Source organism: Chiloscyllium plagiosum, unplaced genomic scaffold (assembly GCF_037043375.1).
Source record: "Chiloscyllium plagiosum isolate Xiang-an unplaced genomic scaffold, Cpla_swu_hap1 HiC_scaffold_9, whole genome shotgun sequence".
NCBI lineage: Eukaryota > Metazoa > Chordata > Chondrichthyes > Orectolobiformes > Hemiscylliidae > Chiloscyllium > Chiloscyllium plagiosum.
This window is the reverse complement of record NW_028270147.1, coordinates 56,272,193-56,290,077: the sequence shown is the minus strand read 5'-3', so window position 1 is coordinate 56,290,077 and position 17,885 is coordinate 56,272,193. Positions and strand designations below refer to the sequence as shown.

At 41.1% G+C, this 17,885-nt stretch overlaps 1 protein-coding gene across 1 annotated transcript in view; it reads left to right on the top strand.

Annotated features, from left to right (window-relative positions):
- Positions 1-17,885, top strand: part of LOC122554392 (cytochrome P450 4B1-like) — a 49,687-nt gene that overhangs the window by 19,315 nt on the left and 12,487 nt on the right. The window contains exons 5-10 of the mRNA XM_043699322.2: positions 2,800-2,924; positions 8,957-9,108; positions 11,110-11,216; positions 12,909-13,099; positions 13,847-13,980; positions 15,467-15,531. Coding sequence (XP_043555257.2) covers positions 2,800-2,924; positions 8,957-9,108; positions 11,110-11,216; positions 12,909-13,099; positions 13,847-13,980; positions 15,467-15,531 — 774 coding nt within the window. The remainder of the gene's footprint in view (positions 1-2,799; positions 2,925-8,956; positions 9,109-11,109; positions 11,217-12,908; positions 13,100-13,846; positions 13,981-15,466; positions 15,532-17,885) is intronic.

Below are 17,885 nucleotides of genomic sequence, written 5' to 3'. Positions count from 1 at the left end.
GCTTCCCCACAAAATATTTTAACCTCATCTTAAGAAAAGAAAATGCAACTTGTTACTTCTGGTACATGTTACATCCTTCCGGACTGGCTGTCTGCTTCCCAGAACTCACTGCCTGATCCTCCTGACTGTAAACTCCCTGGAGCTGGGCTCCACATTTGACTAGAGCTGATGCCACCTGGCCTCCCTTCCCCTTCCCTCAGCCAACCTCCTGATTCTCCAAAATTCCTGGAGTTCCGAGGCTGTGGACACAAATGCATGGCCAAGTACCGACTGGTTCAGAAAGCTTGGGCTCTGTGGCTGTGGGATGCATGGATGATCATGGGCTGTGTGTGGGGTTTACCCCACAGGTAGCTGCACAAGTGCCGGGAATGTAATTTCTGCCTTTGCCAAATGTGGACCTAAATTCTCAATTAGATGAAGAGTGAGCTGTAGAATTGAGAAACACTGCTGTCAATTGCTGCAAAATCTTTGGAATTAAGTCTTCAGCTCCAGGTTGATGTGACTTTATTTCAAGTGACTATTCCTCAACTGTGCCCCATAGCTCTATAGCCATAGTGAGCTTCTTCCTCCAGGAAGCTGACACAGTTCATTGACATGTCACTCCTTTTTTTTAACCATGCTGTGCTAGAAATAGGAATGGAATAAGTGGTTAATTTTGATCGCCATAAGCTTGATGGGCTGAAGGACCTTACACCTCTATGCTCTATGAATCAATCAGTACCACCTCCTTGCCAGCACTAATTCTAGTCCCACCTTCCCTCACTTCACTTTGACTCATGTTTGGAGGTGTTGCTTGGGAGGGAATAAGCAAGCTATACAAGGAGCTATCAGAGAAAGTTGAGGCACAATGTAGTTCCATTGAACCGTGGTGGGCTTAAATATTTGCTCATCCTCATTATTCTCTCTACAATCATCATCAGCATAGTCTATGAAGATGTTTTTACTTCTCTTCATCATCATCATCTTCCTTTTCACAATCATCAGGCTTTCCTTCATGATGTTTGAGTCCCTTTCCTGTGATGGATCCATCAAAAAACAGTCTGCTAAGAATGAGTCAGCAAAGCCCTATTGTGATTGATGTGGAGGTGCCAGTGGACTGGGGTGGACAAAGTCAAAACTCATAAGACACTAGGTTATAGTCCAACAAGTTTATTTGAAACCATAAGCTTCCGGAACTCCTACTCCTTCCTCAGGCAGCTAATGTTGTGATTGAGACAGATAAGGCTTTTGAACCGTGTTATTGTAGAGAAGTGCACCCACCAAACTTGGTGCTATTACCTTGTCAATCAACATTAGTGTCTTCTAGGGCCAGATTCCGCTGTAGCTTCTCAGTTTGCTCAGTGTAGAAAGTTATTTAATATCAAGATTTCCCCATCTGGTGGCCAATTTTGCCGGCAATAACAATGCATGGGTTACCATATAAACCCATATTAAACATCCCATTTTAACACAATAGAACAGCCCAAAGTATAATACAAAGTTACATTAGGAGAATTATGTTCCTCTAGAGAGTGGCCTGACAGAGAAGTTCATGGTGGGAGTGTTGCCCACTTCCATTGGTATTGGGATGGCATGGTGGCTCAAGGATTAGTACTGCTGCCTCACAGCACAGTGATTCTGGTTCGATTCCAGCCTCAGGTGACTATCTGTGTGGAGTTTGCATGTTCTCCCTATGAGTTTCCTCTGGTTTCCTCCCATAATAATATTAAAATAATAATATTAAGTTGTTTCCAGATGGAGTATTTGGGCTCTCACAGAAGTAGATCAGAAAAATTCATCAATATTCTTAATTATTAAAATTCCATTAATACCCAAAGCCAGAGCATTCGAGGAATTCCTAGATACGCACATGGATAAGCACATGAATGAAGATGGGTTAGTGTAGGGGGACGAGCTGAGAATAGTTCACAGGTCAGTGCAACATTTGCACTGTATTGTTCTATGTTCTATGTTCTATACCACAGCAGTTAAATTCGCATAAGACAACAGGCATAAATTAACAACAAAGGTTTTTGGAAAAATATCTGGCACACACTTCTATACACAAACAACTCTAAACAGACCTTCTAGACTAGTGAGATTATAGCTTTCCCATTTTCCATCGCATATTCACAAAACTAGAGTATGGTAAATAAATTTGTAACATCTTTCAGATCGCAATCTCAGACTTAAATTTAACAGTTGGTGTAGTTACAAGAGCATCCATTGCATTTTTCCCATAAATTAATTCCTGAATTTATGCGGCCTTAAGGTAAAGATTCCACATTCTTTTGCAAGCAGTTCATTTCCTCATTGATTTCAAGTTTTACTGGCTTCCCCTGAGGTCTCTGTGTCTCCCACCTCCACCACTTGCACCCTCCCTGTCTCAGTGTTCCTTTATCAATAGGTTTACAACTGTTCTCTGCAGCCTCCCTGTCGAACCCTCCCCCACTTTGGAGTCTCCCCTCTCTATCCCCATCCAATCCCCCTTGCAATCTCTCTCTCCTCTTTCTTTCTCTCTCTGACAGCTTTTCAGCCTCCTATCTCCTGCTATCTCCTTTCAGCCTCTCTCACTCTACTCTTAACTTATCAGGCACTATCCTTCAGGATTCTATCTTGACAGAAAGGTGACAGACCCTGCTTCCCAATGCTTCAGACCTGAACTTCCCAGCTCTCGGTGCTCTGCCAGCTTTTTCTTACTTACCATATACTCAAGTCACACCTGCTCCAGAGCTGTGAACTGATTGATTAGAAAATAGCTAATTACTGTGTTATTACAGCCCTGGATGGGGTGTGAATTAATCATATCTGTCTCCACAGGACAAATGGGAGCTGCTCAGCACAAAAGAGCGGTCTGTGGAACTCTACCATCACATCAGCCTGATGACATTGGATAGTATTCTGAAATGTGCCTTCAGTTTTCACAGCAACTGTCAGCTTGAAAGGTTAGGATTTGAAAGATTTAAAAAGTAACTTTTTATGCATTCTTTTAACTAATTGTAGTCTCAGATAAAATGAGAATGTCTCCCTCTTTCTGTAACTGTCTCTTTCCTGGTTCAATTTTTTCATCCCCTCACTAGTCTTATAATGAATGTGAACAAAGGTGCCTGATCACTTAGCCTACTAGTGTCTAATTCCTCTCTGCTATATTAACACAGCATGAAACCGTTGATTTCAATTTTTATTCTTTTATTAAAAATACTAAAGACAGAAATTCATATGATAACATCATGTGGTTTATATTTTGTCTCCTCTCTCTCTCTCGTTCTCTCTCTCCATCTCTCTCCCGTTCACCCCCTTGTGTAACTCATACATTTCTCTGGTCCTCATCAATGTTTGACTTCTTTCTTTTGGGGACATTTTAAATAAGAATGGGTTTTGGGAGCACTTAGATCGGGAATGGGGAGAGGACTGTTTGGGGCTAGTGTTAGATTTAAGATGTTTGCAACACAATTGAACTGGAATGTTCTGTATACCTGCTACCAATCATATCTCATTGGGACAGTTGGGCCTGGATTTTCATTACTGAGATGGCTAGCTTGAATTGAGACCTGGCTTGCCATACTTGGTTGTTATAAAGTGTCTCAAATGGCATAATATTCATTCTGGGGGAAGAGGGTAAGGTGCAGGATGGAGTTTACCTTCCACCACTGGAAGGTGTCACAGGGTGGCTAAGTGCTGAAGCAGGAAATTTAAAAACCCACTTCAGTCCCCTGAGACTTTGTCCCAATTGTTTGTTACATTTTAGAGCATCTAGTCCACATCCTTCATACTCCATCACCTCCTCACTCACTCACTCAATCTCCTTTCCATCATGCCAGTACATGATCCACATCCCCTCCCAATGGCCCATCGCACCTCCCATATCAACCCACAGGATGTCCATGCCCATTTACCCAATATACACAATGTACAGAAACAATGAACTCTATAGCAATGATAGCATGCATTGAAATTCATAATTCTTGGAAAATAAAATTTGTCCCACAACACTGCAAAAGTGTCGATGAAACAGATCACTAAAGGATCAGTAACAGAATTGTATCAATAACATAAACATGAAGCAATCCACACCTCTTAGGCTTAAGCAAATAAACATTGAGGCATTGACGAACGAGATTACAGTGAAAAGAAACATAACTTTAGTAAAATGTTATTCAAGCTAAGTCACCAATTCTAGTCAGCTGTCAATATGAATTCTGTGGGAAGATTTTAACAGTGCTATGTAGGATAAAGACGAGTTTCAGTTGCTTAAATATTGCTGGACAGGATAAACCAATCCATCAGAATTTGGACTATAACACCGTGAGATATGGAGAATCCATTGAGACGTCCTATGGGTTGATATGGGAGGTGCGATGGGCCATTGGGAGGAGATGTGGATCATGTACTGGCATAATGGAAAGGAGATTGCATGGGGAGTGAGTGAGGAGGTGATGGAGTATGAAGGATGTGGACTAGATGCTCTAAAATGTAACAAACAATTGGGACAAAGTCTCAGGGGACTGACTGCCCTTGACTGCATTTAAAGCTGCAGTGATCTTAAAATAATATGAACATGCAAAGGATGAAAACCATGATCAAACTTTAAGGATTAACTTATCACTTCTTAAACAGTAACCAAATTCCCAGCGCTGTAACAGGTAGAATAATGGAATTCCTACAACACGGAAGCAGGCCATTCAACTCATCGAATCTACACCAACCCTCCAAAGAGCGTCCCACCAAAACTCAACACCTCCCCCCCAAACCCCCTTATCCCTGTATTTCCCATGGCTAAACCACCCAGCTTGCACATCCCTGGACACTACAAGCAATTTAGCATGGACAATCCACTGAACCTGTACACCTTTGGACCATGGGAGGAAACCCATGCAGACACAGGAGAATGTGCAAACTCTACACAGTCTCCAAAGGCTGGAATCAAATCCTGAATCCTGGCGCTGTGAGATAGCAGTGCTAATTGAGGCAGCAGTTCTAACCACTGAGCCACTGTGTCACCCCTTGTCAAAGGAAGTGACTGTAAAAAGATAATGACAATTTCCTTTAAATTTAGATAAGCATTTTTTAATAAAGGTGGGACTGTTGCTTGAAATCTCTGAAACATACAGCATTGGACGTATGCTGCAGTCACACTTTGTTAACCTTGCGAATACCCTAGAAGTGTTTGAAGATGGAGTGCATATTAGTGAGTTGTCACTCAATATCACTTGCTGTTCGTCCTGCTGAATATTATTTAAATTTGATGACCCAGAGGTCTCCAACAGAATCAAAGATGAGCCAATTCAACAAGTAAAGGACTTGGCCACCCTTAAAGCAATGAATCACAAAACTTGGAACTATGCACATATCTCTGGGTTAAATTGTAAAGTCAATGTGGCTACTTGTTTACATGTTGGAATTGGTTTAGATTTGTCAGATTTTGACAACCTATGTCATCATTCCATCATCGGCTTTTGAACATGTTCTTGTCATATTTGCATTTGAATGGGCGTGATATTTAACAATCAGTGTAACTGCGATGGGGTATGGCAAACTTTATGACTTATGAGGGAGGCTGCAAGTGAGAGAAAGAATGGATCTCTTGTAATTATGTGATGTTTACTTCAATACGAAGAGATGGAAATGGGCAAACAATGAGGGAAACTCAATTATGTTATAGATAGAAATCACAAAAATTCAGGAACAAGAAAGAGGCAATTTTGAAGTGAGGCAGTGAAATAAAGATCAAAGCCCAGTTGACTGCCTGGGCCTGAACTCTGGGGAATGCTGCCCTGGTCAATGCAGCCAAGCTTAGGAGTGAAGAGAATAGGAGAAAACGAGGATTGTAGATCAGAGTCAAAGAGTGTGGCGCTGGAAAAGCACAGCCAGTCAGGCAGCATCCAAGCAACAGGAGAATCGTTGTTTCGGGCATAAGCCCTTCATCAGGAATGAGATTTGTCGGCCAGGGCTGAGAGCTAAATGGGAGGGGGGACAGTTGGGGGGAAGGTAGTTGAGAAAGCAATAGGTGGATAAAGGTGAGGGAGAAGGTGATAGGTCAGGGGGGGGAGTGATAGACAGGTCCGGAGGGCGGTGCCTTCATTACTTCAGTGGTGTAGAGGTCAGTGCACAACACTACCACTGCGTCCCCATCCCCCCTTGTCTGCTGGCTTGATGGTGAGGTTGGGGTTGGAGCGGAGGAAGTGGAGAGCTGCTCATTGTGAGGGAACAGAATAGGTGATTGAACGAGAAATGACATGAAGAATCCTCACCACAAGTGGAAAATAAATCCAATATGGATTCCCACTGCCCTTCATTCATTTCACTTGGCAAGATTTGAACCTATAAATCAGAGGAATCTCTGTGGGATTGATTTTAATCACAGTAAGTTTCAAGCAGAAGTGGATGCAGAATCAGAGCAAAGATGATTTAATAGGTTAAGTTTCAGGTCTGGTGTATTTTTACTGCATGCTCATTCAAATGCCAATCTGTAGATAAATCAGACATCTTCCAGTGTGGGTAGATCAGATGATCAAGTAGTGGCAAGGAAGGGATTTCTGGAAGGTTGCAAGGAACATTAACCATTCTGCTTTCAAGAAAAAAAGAATTGACATCCATCTAAGGAATAAATTTGTGATCAATTGCAGGTAATGGAAGTCAGCACATGATATTTCATCATTTCTACTGTATTTCCAATCTGCATTTGTTCGGAATGTTATTTGTTATTACCCAATCAGAATCACTTCCAGTTAATTACTTTTGAAATATGCTCACTTGTTGTATAACCAAAGATAGTAACCAATTTACACACAGAAAGATATCAAAAGAGTAAAAAGTTAACTAGTTAAAGAAAAATGATTAATGCTTTTCGCAACTTCAGGATGTCCCAGAGATGTTAGTAAACTCAACTTTCATGGAGTGAAATTTTATATTGTTTTCATGGTGCCATATAAGTAGACAAATATGAGAATGGTCCTAAGGGAAGAGTACTAAACTGGGCCAAAGCCAATTTTATCAAAATTAGGCAGGAGCTGAGAAATGTGGATTGGACACAACTATTTGAAGAGAAGTCCAGTTTTGATATGTGGGAGGTTTTCAAAGATAGGTTAAAGATAGTGCAGAATAGGCATGTCCCATTGAAAGCAAAGGATAGGAAAGGCAATATTCGTGAACCGTGGATGACAGGAGAAATCGTACAACTAGCCAAGAGGAAAAGGGAAGCATACATAAGGTCCAGGCAGCTAAGAACAGAACGGGCCCTGGAGGAATATCGGAAGAGTAGGACCAGTTTTAAACGAGGAATCAAGCGGGCTAAAAGGGGTCATTAAATAGCTTTAGCGAGCAGAATTAAGGAGAATCCCAAAGCGGGTAACTTGAGAAAAGATTGGTCCGCTAAAGGATAATGAAGGAAAGTGTGTGTTGAACCTGAGAGAATGGGTGAGATTCTGAATGATTACTTTGTATCAGTGTTCACTGAGGAGAGGGGTATGACGAATGTTGAGATTAGAGATAGAAGTTTGATAACTCTGGATCATGTTGACATAAGTAGGGAAGATGTATTGAGTAGGCTAGAAATTTTTAAGGTGGACAAATCCCCAGGACCAACGGGATCTATCCCAAGTTGCTGAGGGAGGTGAGAGAGGAAAAAGCTGGGGCCCTGATAGATATCTTTGTAGCTTCCTTAAACACAGGTGAGGTGCCGGAGGACTGGAGAGTTGCTTATGTTCTCCCCTTGTACAAGAAGGGTAGTAGGGATATTCTGGGTAAGTACAGACCAGTGAGCTTGATGTCAGTGATGGAAAAGTTGCTAGTGAAGGTACTGAGGGATAAAATCTATTGATATTTAGAAAAGAATGGGCCTATCAGTGAAGGGCAACATCATTTTGTGCAGGGGAAATCGTGCCTTACCAATTTAATAGAGTTCTTTGAGGAAGTGACCAAGTTGATAGATGAAGGATGGGCTGTAGATGTCATATACATGGACTTTAGTAAGGCGTTTGATAAGGTTCCCCATGGTAAACTAATAGAGAAAGTGAAGTCACGTGGGGTGCAGGGTGTTCTAGCTAGGTGGATAAAGAACTGGTTGAGCAACAGGAGACAGAGAGTAGTAGTTATGGGGAGTTTCTCAAAATGGAGAAAGATGACCAGTGGTGTTCCACAGGAATTAGTGCTGGGGCCACCATTGTTTGTGATATACATAAATGATCTGGAAGAGGGCATTGTTGGTATGATCAGCAGATTTGCAGATGACATGAAGATTAGTGCAGTAGCAGAAAGCATAGGGAACAGTCAAAGAATACAGGAGGATATAAATAGATGGGAGAGTTAGGCGGAGAAGTGGCAATGGAGTTCAATCCAGGCAAATATGAGGTGATGCATTTTGGGAAGTCTAATTCTAGAGTGAGCTATACAGTAAATGGAAGAGCCTTGGGAAAAGTTGATGAGCAGAGAGATCTGGGAGTTCAGGTCCATTGTACCCTGAAGGTTGCTGCACAGGTGGATAGAGTGGTCTACAAAATTATGAAGGGTATAGATAAGGTAGATAGAGATATGCTTCTTCCCAGGGTGAAGGATTCAATAACGAGAGGTCACTCTTTCAAGGTGAGAGGTGAAAAGTTTAAGGGGGATACACGCGGCAAGTACTTTACACACAGGGTGGTAGGTGCCTGGAATGCATTGCCTGCAGAGGTGATAGAGGCAGGCATGGTAGATTCATTTAAGATGCATCTGGACAGATGCATGAGTAGGTGGGGAGCAGAGGGACACAGATGCTTAGGAACTGGGCGACAGTAGATTTGGATTAGCTCAGGCTTGGAGGGCTGAAGGTCCTGTTCCTGGGCTGTAAATTTTCTTTGTTCTTTGTTCTTTTAAGCCTCTCTTAACTACTATACGTTATTGTAAATGACAGTAGTATAGTAGTTCATGATGTGTGACAGAAGTCATTAACTAAATGAAAATTCAACAATTCTTTTCCCTGAATTCTGTTTTCATTTTCCAGTAACAACTCATATATCCAGGCTGTCTATGAACTTGGATTCCTTGCTAGTGAACGATTTAAAACCTTCCAGCATCATTATGACCTTATCTATTACCTCACCCCTAATGGGATCAGATTCCGGAGAGCCTGCAACTTGGCTCATGAACACACGGGTAAGCAGGACTTCCCAACAGACCGGGGTCAGCCAATACCAAACTGCACAAGCTGTAGAATTCAAAAAAAAGTATCAGAATGAAGAGATATAAAATCATTTAGCCAGTTGTCCATTTAATATACTTTCAAAAATATTAACTTGGATGTTGCATGAGAATGGGTGGGATTGCGGCATGCCTGATATTAGGTGACTTTATCAATGAGTAATGAAATTGATGCAGTGGTAGGATATGCCATTTGAAGTTGGATTCACTAGACTTCACAATCCATGTGATGTTGCTAAACATCCTGCACTGCACCAGAAAAAAATGTCTCTTTTCTTGCAGAGACATTTCTGTATTCTTGCTGTTCTTCTGTTTATTCCATTAGCATATATGTAGAGGTCTCCTGCACCACACACCCACACCCATCCCATAGGAAAGAAGGATGCCTCACCACATCTTGTACCAAGCCCTCTGAAACAGTGTCTGAAAGGCTTGATGCTGTACTCTCATGTGTTTAATCATTACTCAATGTATCAGCTCAGAGCTTCCCTTTTCAAGTGACTCCCACTAATTTTTCGAATCACTATCTACTTTTCTTTTAAAGTTACCCACTGGTTCAGAGCACCTTATTCAGTATTGGGCCCAAAGCTGGCTGCATGGAATAATAAAGCACCAGCTACCATGCATTTATTATGCTGTCTGAATGAGATGAATGGTCATGGGCTAACCATGTACCAAGATCCCTATACATGTTTTCTATGGTTAGTCAATTTCTTCCCCTCAGTTTTCCTGCCTTTTAGCTCATTCCAGGCTCAGTAATCTCGCCATGGGTCCTTTGTAACCTTCCAAACCCACAACCTCAATAGCCTCGCAGGACAGTAGCAGCCAATGCATGGGAATGACACTAAATGCAAATTCCCTTCAATGTCACACAGTATCTGAGTGTGAACTACGTTCACATTTCCCCATTGTTGTGTGGCCTAAATCCTGGAACACCCTTGCTCCCGGCACTGTGAGTGTCCTACACTGCAGGGACTGCAGCTGTTCTACAAGGCAGCTCACCATCATCTCCAAGGCAACTGGGGATGAACAATAAAACCTGGCATAGCCAGCAATAACCATATCCCATGAATGAACAGAAATATTACTTCTACTTGATGCTCCACTGGTTAAGTATGTCTAGACTCTTTGCCATATTTGCCAGTTCCGGGCCATGTTTTTCAACCAATGTTTCCTCACACTTATCTCACAAACTCTTTTTCCATCTGCAACATATAACTTAGTCCAGGAGATTTTATGAGGGATATGGGCCAAGTGCTGGCAGATGGGACTAGATTAGTTTAAAATATCTGGTCAGCATGGACAAGTTATAGAGTCATGGAGACGTACAGCGCAGAAACAGACCCTTCGATACAACTCATCCATGCCGACCAGATATCCCAATCCAATCTAGTTCCACCTGCCAGCACCCGGCCCATATTCCTCCAGACCCTTCCTATTCATTTATCCATCCAAATGCCTTTTAAATGTTACAATCATACCAGCCTCCACTACTTCCTCTGGCAGCTCATTCCATACACGTACCACCCTCTGCGTGAAAAAGTTGCCCCTTAGGTCTCTTTTATATCTTTCCTCTCTGACCTTAAACCTATGCCGTCTAGTTCTGGACTCCCTCACCCCTAGGAAAGAGACTTTGTCTATTTATCCTATCCATGCCCCTCATGATTTTATAAACCTCTGTAAGGTCACCCCTCAGCCTCCGACGCTCCAGAGAAAACAGCCCCAGCCTGTTCAGCCTCTCCCTGTAGCTCAAATCCTCCAATCCTGGCTAACATCCTTGTAAATCTTATTTGAACCCTTTCAAGTTTCACAACATCTTTCCGATAGTAAAGAGACTAGAATTGCACGCAATTTTCCAAAAGTGGTCTGTTTCCGTGCTGTATATCTCTATGTCTCTATGATTCCATGTATCCTTCAATTGGGACATTTCTCTATATTAAACTATTCTTTTATTAGATAAAGTAATACATCAGAGGAAGGAGGCGCTGAAAGATGAAAAGGAACTTGAACGAATCAAAGAAAAGAAGCATCGTGATTTCTTAGATATTCTTCTGTGTTCAAGGGTCAGTACCTGTAAATAATCTTGCTTATGTACATTGATTTTTATGCTGAGGTGGAATAGGCCAAACTGATCAATGTGACATTTCCAAAAATATCTGTGCTGCAGCATTGTAGAAGGTGTGTACTGTTCTATAAGGGTGGGAAGGATCTAAAAGAATTAATGTTGTGGATTGCCTTAAGCCCCATTCAATATGATGTTGTCATACAGATTTAGTGGATGAACAGATTAGGATCTCAAAGGAGTAAGACCTACCATCCAGGTCTTGATATTTTCTAATCAATTTGTTCAGAAATGTGATTACAAACCTTTGGAGCATCTGGGAGCTTAACCCAGGCCTTCTGTCTCAGAGGTAGCTATGCTACTGCTGCATCACAAGAGTACCTACCATCTAGGTCTTCCTTATAGTCGCTGTAACAATGTTGATTAGATTAGATTAGATTCCCTACAGTGTGGAAACGGGCCTTTCAGCCCAACCAGTCCACACCGACCCTCCAAATAGCAACCCACCCAGACCCATTTCCCTCTGACTAATGCACCTAACACAATGGGCAATTTACATGGCCAATTCACCTGACCTGCACACCTTTGGATTGTGGGAGGAAACCAGAGCACCCAGAGGAAACCCACGCAGACACGGGGAGAATGTGCAAACTCCACACAGACAGTCGTCCAAGGCTGGAATCGAACCCGGGTCCGTCACGCTGTGAGGCAGCAGTGCTAACCACCGAGCCACCGTGCCACTGTAACTAATGTTAATCACATTAGTTTAACTTCTAACTAGTTGCTATCATGCAATAAATTACTTTGTGTTTAAGACAAGAGTCTCTTCTCATTAGATACTGTGTCGTTTTCCTCTAATATGCTAGACCAACAGATCCTATTGATCCCTACCAGGAAAGAAGATGGTGGCAGCAAATCTACCAGATAATAAGCAATAGAACAGAATGTTCATAAAACAAATGATATGTTCCTGCCTGTAAGTGCAAGGAAGTAAAGGAAAATGTTACTTCACCTTTTATCAGATGATGTTTTTTTCCCAATACATATCTGCAGTCCAAGGGTTTGAGAGAAGCCATATTTCACATACCACTGTCACCTCCCTCCACAAGCAGCTTGATGTTTCTTTCTCAAGTGTTTTTTTTATTTATTTTTTGTATTTTATCCCACAGAGAGTGACGGTTGATCTCATTAACACTGCCCCTTCTCAATACCTGACTTGCTTCATTGGGCAACTCCCTCGTCTTCCACTTGAAAGTGCATATTTAAAGTACTTCAGATCACACATTAAGCTAATCAGTTCAATAACCTAACAATCTGCTCAATAAGCCAAACTACCTGATTTACTTGCTGTTTCCCAATTTACTCAGCATTCCTAGTTTCCAACCATCACTCTCCAATCCTGTACTTTCAAGTTAAGCAGTTGTAACTACAAATGATTCATCAAGTGAGCTGACATTTGAAAGTGACTGTAGGCTTAGCACTGGAGAGACTCAATGTGTGGAAGTCCTGTGTACAGGTCGCAGCAAGACGTAAGGCCTACTGTCAATTTCTGAGGCAACTATGTTAAAACATTTCACTTTCTCATGGCTTGGCATGGATTAAGAATAATTAATCAAAAATATAATTCTCCAGTGAAAATCAGTCAATGCCAGACAATCGATTCTGACTCATTGTAACGATAATTTTGCTTTAGGATGAAAATGGAATTGGACTATCCGATGAAGACCTACGAGCAGAGGTTGATACATTCATGTTTGAAGGCCATGACACTACAGCGAGTGGAATCTCCTGGCTGTTGTACTGTTTGGCTCAACACCCAGAACACCAGCAGAAGTGTAGAGAAGAGATCCAGGAGCTCCTCGGGGGCCAGGAGAAATTTGAATGGTGAATTATGGGGCATATTTTGCTCGTCAGTGTTTATAGGATGTAAAAGCAAACTCTCAAATGGAATTCTTTTACACCATTGTGCTTTGATTAATGATGTAAAATTCCTCAGCCCATACATAAGGTGCTGCATTGAGTTCTGGGCAGCACAACATGGGGAAAATATAATCAACGACAAAGAAGAAGAGAAAAATAGCAGGACTGCTTCACAGAGTAACCGAGATGAGTGACACAAAGTGATCCATTGAGAAAGGTAGACAACAGGGGGCGCAGTGATGATTATGATGAGCAATACTTTAAATTAAGCAAGGAAAGTAGAATCAGAGAACATAACCTCAATTTTGTGAGACTCTTCTAGTAAATGAAAATCTCAATATGAATAAATGTGGGGTCAGAAAAGTCAGAACAGAATATCTGATCCATACCATGTCACACTGAGATGAAAAATGCTTGTTAATGGTCAGTGCAAACAAATGCTATTATTTAGGTAAGTTTCACAGTGAATTTAGCTGTTTTCTCATTGTTTGCTTGCAACACAGCTTTATGGGTATCGCAGTTTATGGATTTGGGTCTTTCAATGTTGTCTTATTAAAGAATATTTTTTATTTGCAAACTTTAGAATTGGTACTGCTTACTATTAGCACTTTGCAGCCTTGTTTCTGCTGCTAGCAAAATTAATCTAATTCAAATAATATATGTCAACCAATTTTGTTTATCTGCTATTAAGTATTCAATATTTATTTTCAGGGAATTCTTAAGTAATATGCCTTACACCACAATGTGCCTAAAGGAATCACTACGGCTTTATCCCCCTCTACCAGGAGTGTCCAGGAAACTGAGCAAGCCACTCATATTCCCTGATGGAAAGCAAGTACCTGCAGGTCTTATATTTCAGAATCTTTTATTATTTGCATAAATTATTGTCAAGTACTTCATTATAAATCATGTACTCATTCTTCTTAAATATTATCCATCTACAAACAACTGCCAACGGGTCATGGAATAGGTGTATGGTGATATGGACACTAGTGAAGGAATGATGATTACTGCCACTGTTATAGCCATCGCATCATTTGTCTGCTTAGTGAAAATCAAGCAAAGAAAATCATTGATTCTTTTCTGTCAACAATTTGGAATGTATCTGACAGTTTTAGTGAGATTCTGAGTGATGAGTTTTAGCCTCCTTGATTCTGAGCATTTGCAAATTTACAGTGCAAGATTACTTCGGACATTCCTCTAAATGGCTGTAGACTTGTAATCTCAGTAAGGTTTGAAGAATGGATGCAATGACAGTTGTAAACATCACAATTGTGCAGTGAGGAATCTCTTTTTCAAGGATATTTTACTTTGGTGAATTTTCTCATCAGTTCCTTGGACTCTAATTCCATGGACCTTCAATTTTCCAATTGCTGTGTGAACTGTTGTCACTCAATGTGTCACTGCTAACACTTAGGCATTATTTTACTCAAATCATTTTGTTTCTCCTAATGATGCTATCTGCCACATTTCTATTTATCCTAATCTTATGCATGTGTCCAAGTGCTACCTGAATTGGTGAAGCAAATGATGACTGGCTATTGTATGGGTACTTAGTGTTGGTGGCCTTGAACCTCCTGGTGTTTGCTGATGGAATGACTTTACAACATAATGACTTGCTGTATCTACCTACTAGCTGGAACATCTTCAGCATTATCAGTGTGTCTGCTGAGGAAAAGCTGCTTCAATTTTTCCTCCTTTCGTTTTCCATTTTCTGAGTGCTACTACATGATGATGAGAGATCTGAATGTTATAGAGTCTAGAAAGTGTGGCAGAAGTAGTGGTAGGACCAATAAAGGAGCCAACTCTTTAGCATTGCCAAAATTACAGTTAAATAATTTGTTCAATCCTGATGAAGGAGTCAATGGTCTCAAGAGCAACAGAGAACAGAAATGTGAAGCTGCAAGAATGTGCAATAATTGAATGCTAGAAATAGAATTGATAGAAATGAATTTCAAAGCATTAACCTAACTCTAATAATCAGATTTTTTGAAGCTCATTGATGAAATTATGTACAATAATTATTCCAAACGTTTCCACAGATTTTCATGATTTACTGAGTATGTCACTGACATGACGTAAGCAAATTCCAACATCTCAGATGTCAGGAAAATGCCAGAAAGAAATCAGACACTTTTCCCCAAAGAGGAAATGTCAAAAGGCTTCCACTATATCTTCAAAGACTCATTGCCTCACCAGCAGGAACCTTAGAGCAGACTACCTGGTTGTCCCATAGCCTGGGAAATAGTGTGCAATATAAAGTTTGGAAAATAAGACGAATGAGTCATATGTCTGAAATTGCTACTGAATGTGTGAATTATATTTTCACAGGTTGTCTGGTTGCATTAAGTATCTACTCCCTCCACAGGAATCCAAATTTCTGGGATGATCCTGAGGTAATTTATTTTCTAATACTGAGACATTAGTTGACAGAGTCATTACATGAACACAATCCTGTTAGTGCACTGTCACTAGACATTCTACCAACCTCTAAAACAAGACTCTTTGATTCAATTTTTCCATTAATTTGAATAGTATCATATTTATCTGCTTTATGCTTAACAAAGATACAATACTTTAGATATTTATTAATTTGTAATTTTTGAGTAATATCTGTAATATTTCTGAGTATCTCATTGACGTTTGAATATAAACCAAATTGTGTAATATTTTATGATGGAAATCTTATTATCCACCACTTCCCTGCTGTTATCATTCTTTTGAATGGATCTCTCAAATGTTAATGTTGATCTCTCCCCCTGTATTCTGCACTCTGTTCTGCTATTCAGTGCACTTTTGTATGATCTGCCTGTAAAGCATGCAAAACAACACTTTTCACTGTATCTCAGTACATGGGACAATAATAAATCAAATCAAATTTAAACAACTTCCAACATCTAGATACTCTTGAGGTGGACCAAGTACATGTTTACATCTGTTTTCTGTATGTAGCTTGTTTTAACTAAAACAGGTCACTAGTCTGAACCCAGAACATGATAATGCCATTCTACATCAAGTATGGCTGACTAGGAATCTCTATCATTATTATCTGAGGTAGGCATGATGGAAGGATTTGAAGATTGATAAAGTGTTTAGCTTTGTTATCAATGCACTTTCTGTGGTTTTGAAGTCCTGAAGTAGGATTTAAACTCAGGAACTTCTAGTTCAGAGGCAAAGAACACTACCCACTGACACACAAGACCTTATGTGGAATCTTACCAGATCCTATGACTAGAAATTTGGGAGAATTGTGTGTCAATTTAAAGTAGGCCTTTCTCATCGCCAGAAACAAAATATACCATTTTCCACAGATTTCCCGACCTTGATTGAGATTTTTGCTGGTTAGCAGCGAGACCCCTATGAGCAGGAATCGTCACAAATTATCATCTGCATTAGTATTTGATCTTGTTTTATTAATCTACACTCTCCTATTTTGCCACCCACTGGATAGAAACTTGACACAGAGAATTCCCAGCACAAAAGCTACGGTGGGTGCTTTTTGACTCCAGCTTGCTGCATGCTCCTCCAAACCTTCATCTTGGACATACAACATCAATGTCTCAGGACATGAGGGACATGGATAGGATAAATAGATAAAGTTTTTTTTCCTGGGGTGGGGGAGTGCAGAACTAGAGGGCATAGATTTAGGGTGAGAGGGGAAAGATATAAAAGGAACATAAGGGGCAACTTTTTCACGCAGAGGGTGGTACGTGTATGGAATGAGCTGCCAGAGGATGTGGTGGAGGCTGGTGCAATTACAACAGTTAAAAGGCATTTGGATGGGTATATGAATAGGAAAGGTTTGGAGGGATATGGGCCAGGTGCTGGCAGGTGGGACTAGATTGGGTTGGGATATCTGGTCGGCATGGACGGGTTGGACCGAAGGGTCTGTTTCCATGCTGTACATCTCTATGGCTCTATGACATGCTTCATGGATACTGGCCATATGCATCCTGCATCCATGGAGACTGGCATCTGACGTGTGCTACAACTTACCATGGTATACCTCAAATCCACTTACAGAATGCTACTGTCCTTCAATGCTGCACTTTGAATCACCGTGGTAACTATCATTGCAATGTTGGTGCAAGGGTGTTTTGCATACAGAAATGGTCAATCAGCTCATTGTTCAGGCAAGGCTGCATCTAATTGCTCACTTTCTTGGCAATCGCTCACTCAGCTCCCACTTGGATGTTCACTGCATCCTTATCTTGCCTTGCTGACTTTTTGTCTGGCTGGTTTCAAACTTTAAGGCTTTAAGGTAGTACCCTAAACAGCAAAGCACAATGGTAGTCAGCTTGTCAACAATTATTAGTCAAAGGCTATACATGTTGCTATATGACACCATGTTATGTCCATCTCTCATGTACAGCATGTGCCAGCAGTCTACATGGTAAACATACTGCATGTTTATCAATCAAATAGTCATGCCTCCAAGTCAAAAGTCCTCAGTTGAGTCATAGGGCTTGCTGTCAGTCAAGTGATTCAAGAGCAGCAACCAATCACAAAGTAGGGCTTGGGCAAGGGCTGTCATTTGGACAGTCACAGATAGGGGATCTGCCTCATTACAGTCAGGGCATTGGGCTACTGTAAAGATGTGGAGGCAATCAATACTGAGAATTGTAGGCTGCAGCCTGGAGTGCAGAGGGAAACTTGATACCTATGTAGAGGGGAAGTTGGTAGTACATGGGATGACTTGGGATGCTGTGGGAGAATGGGTGGCAAGTGTTCACCACCACTGGCCTCGATG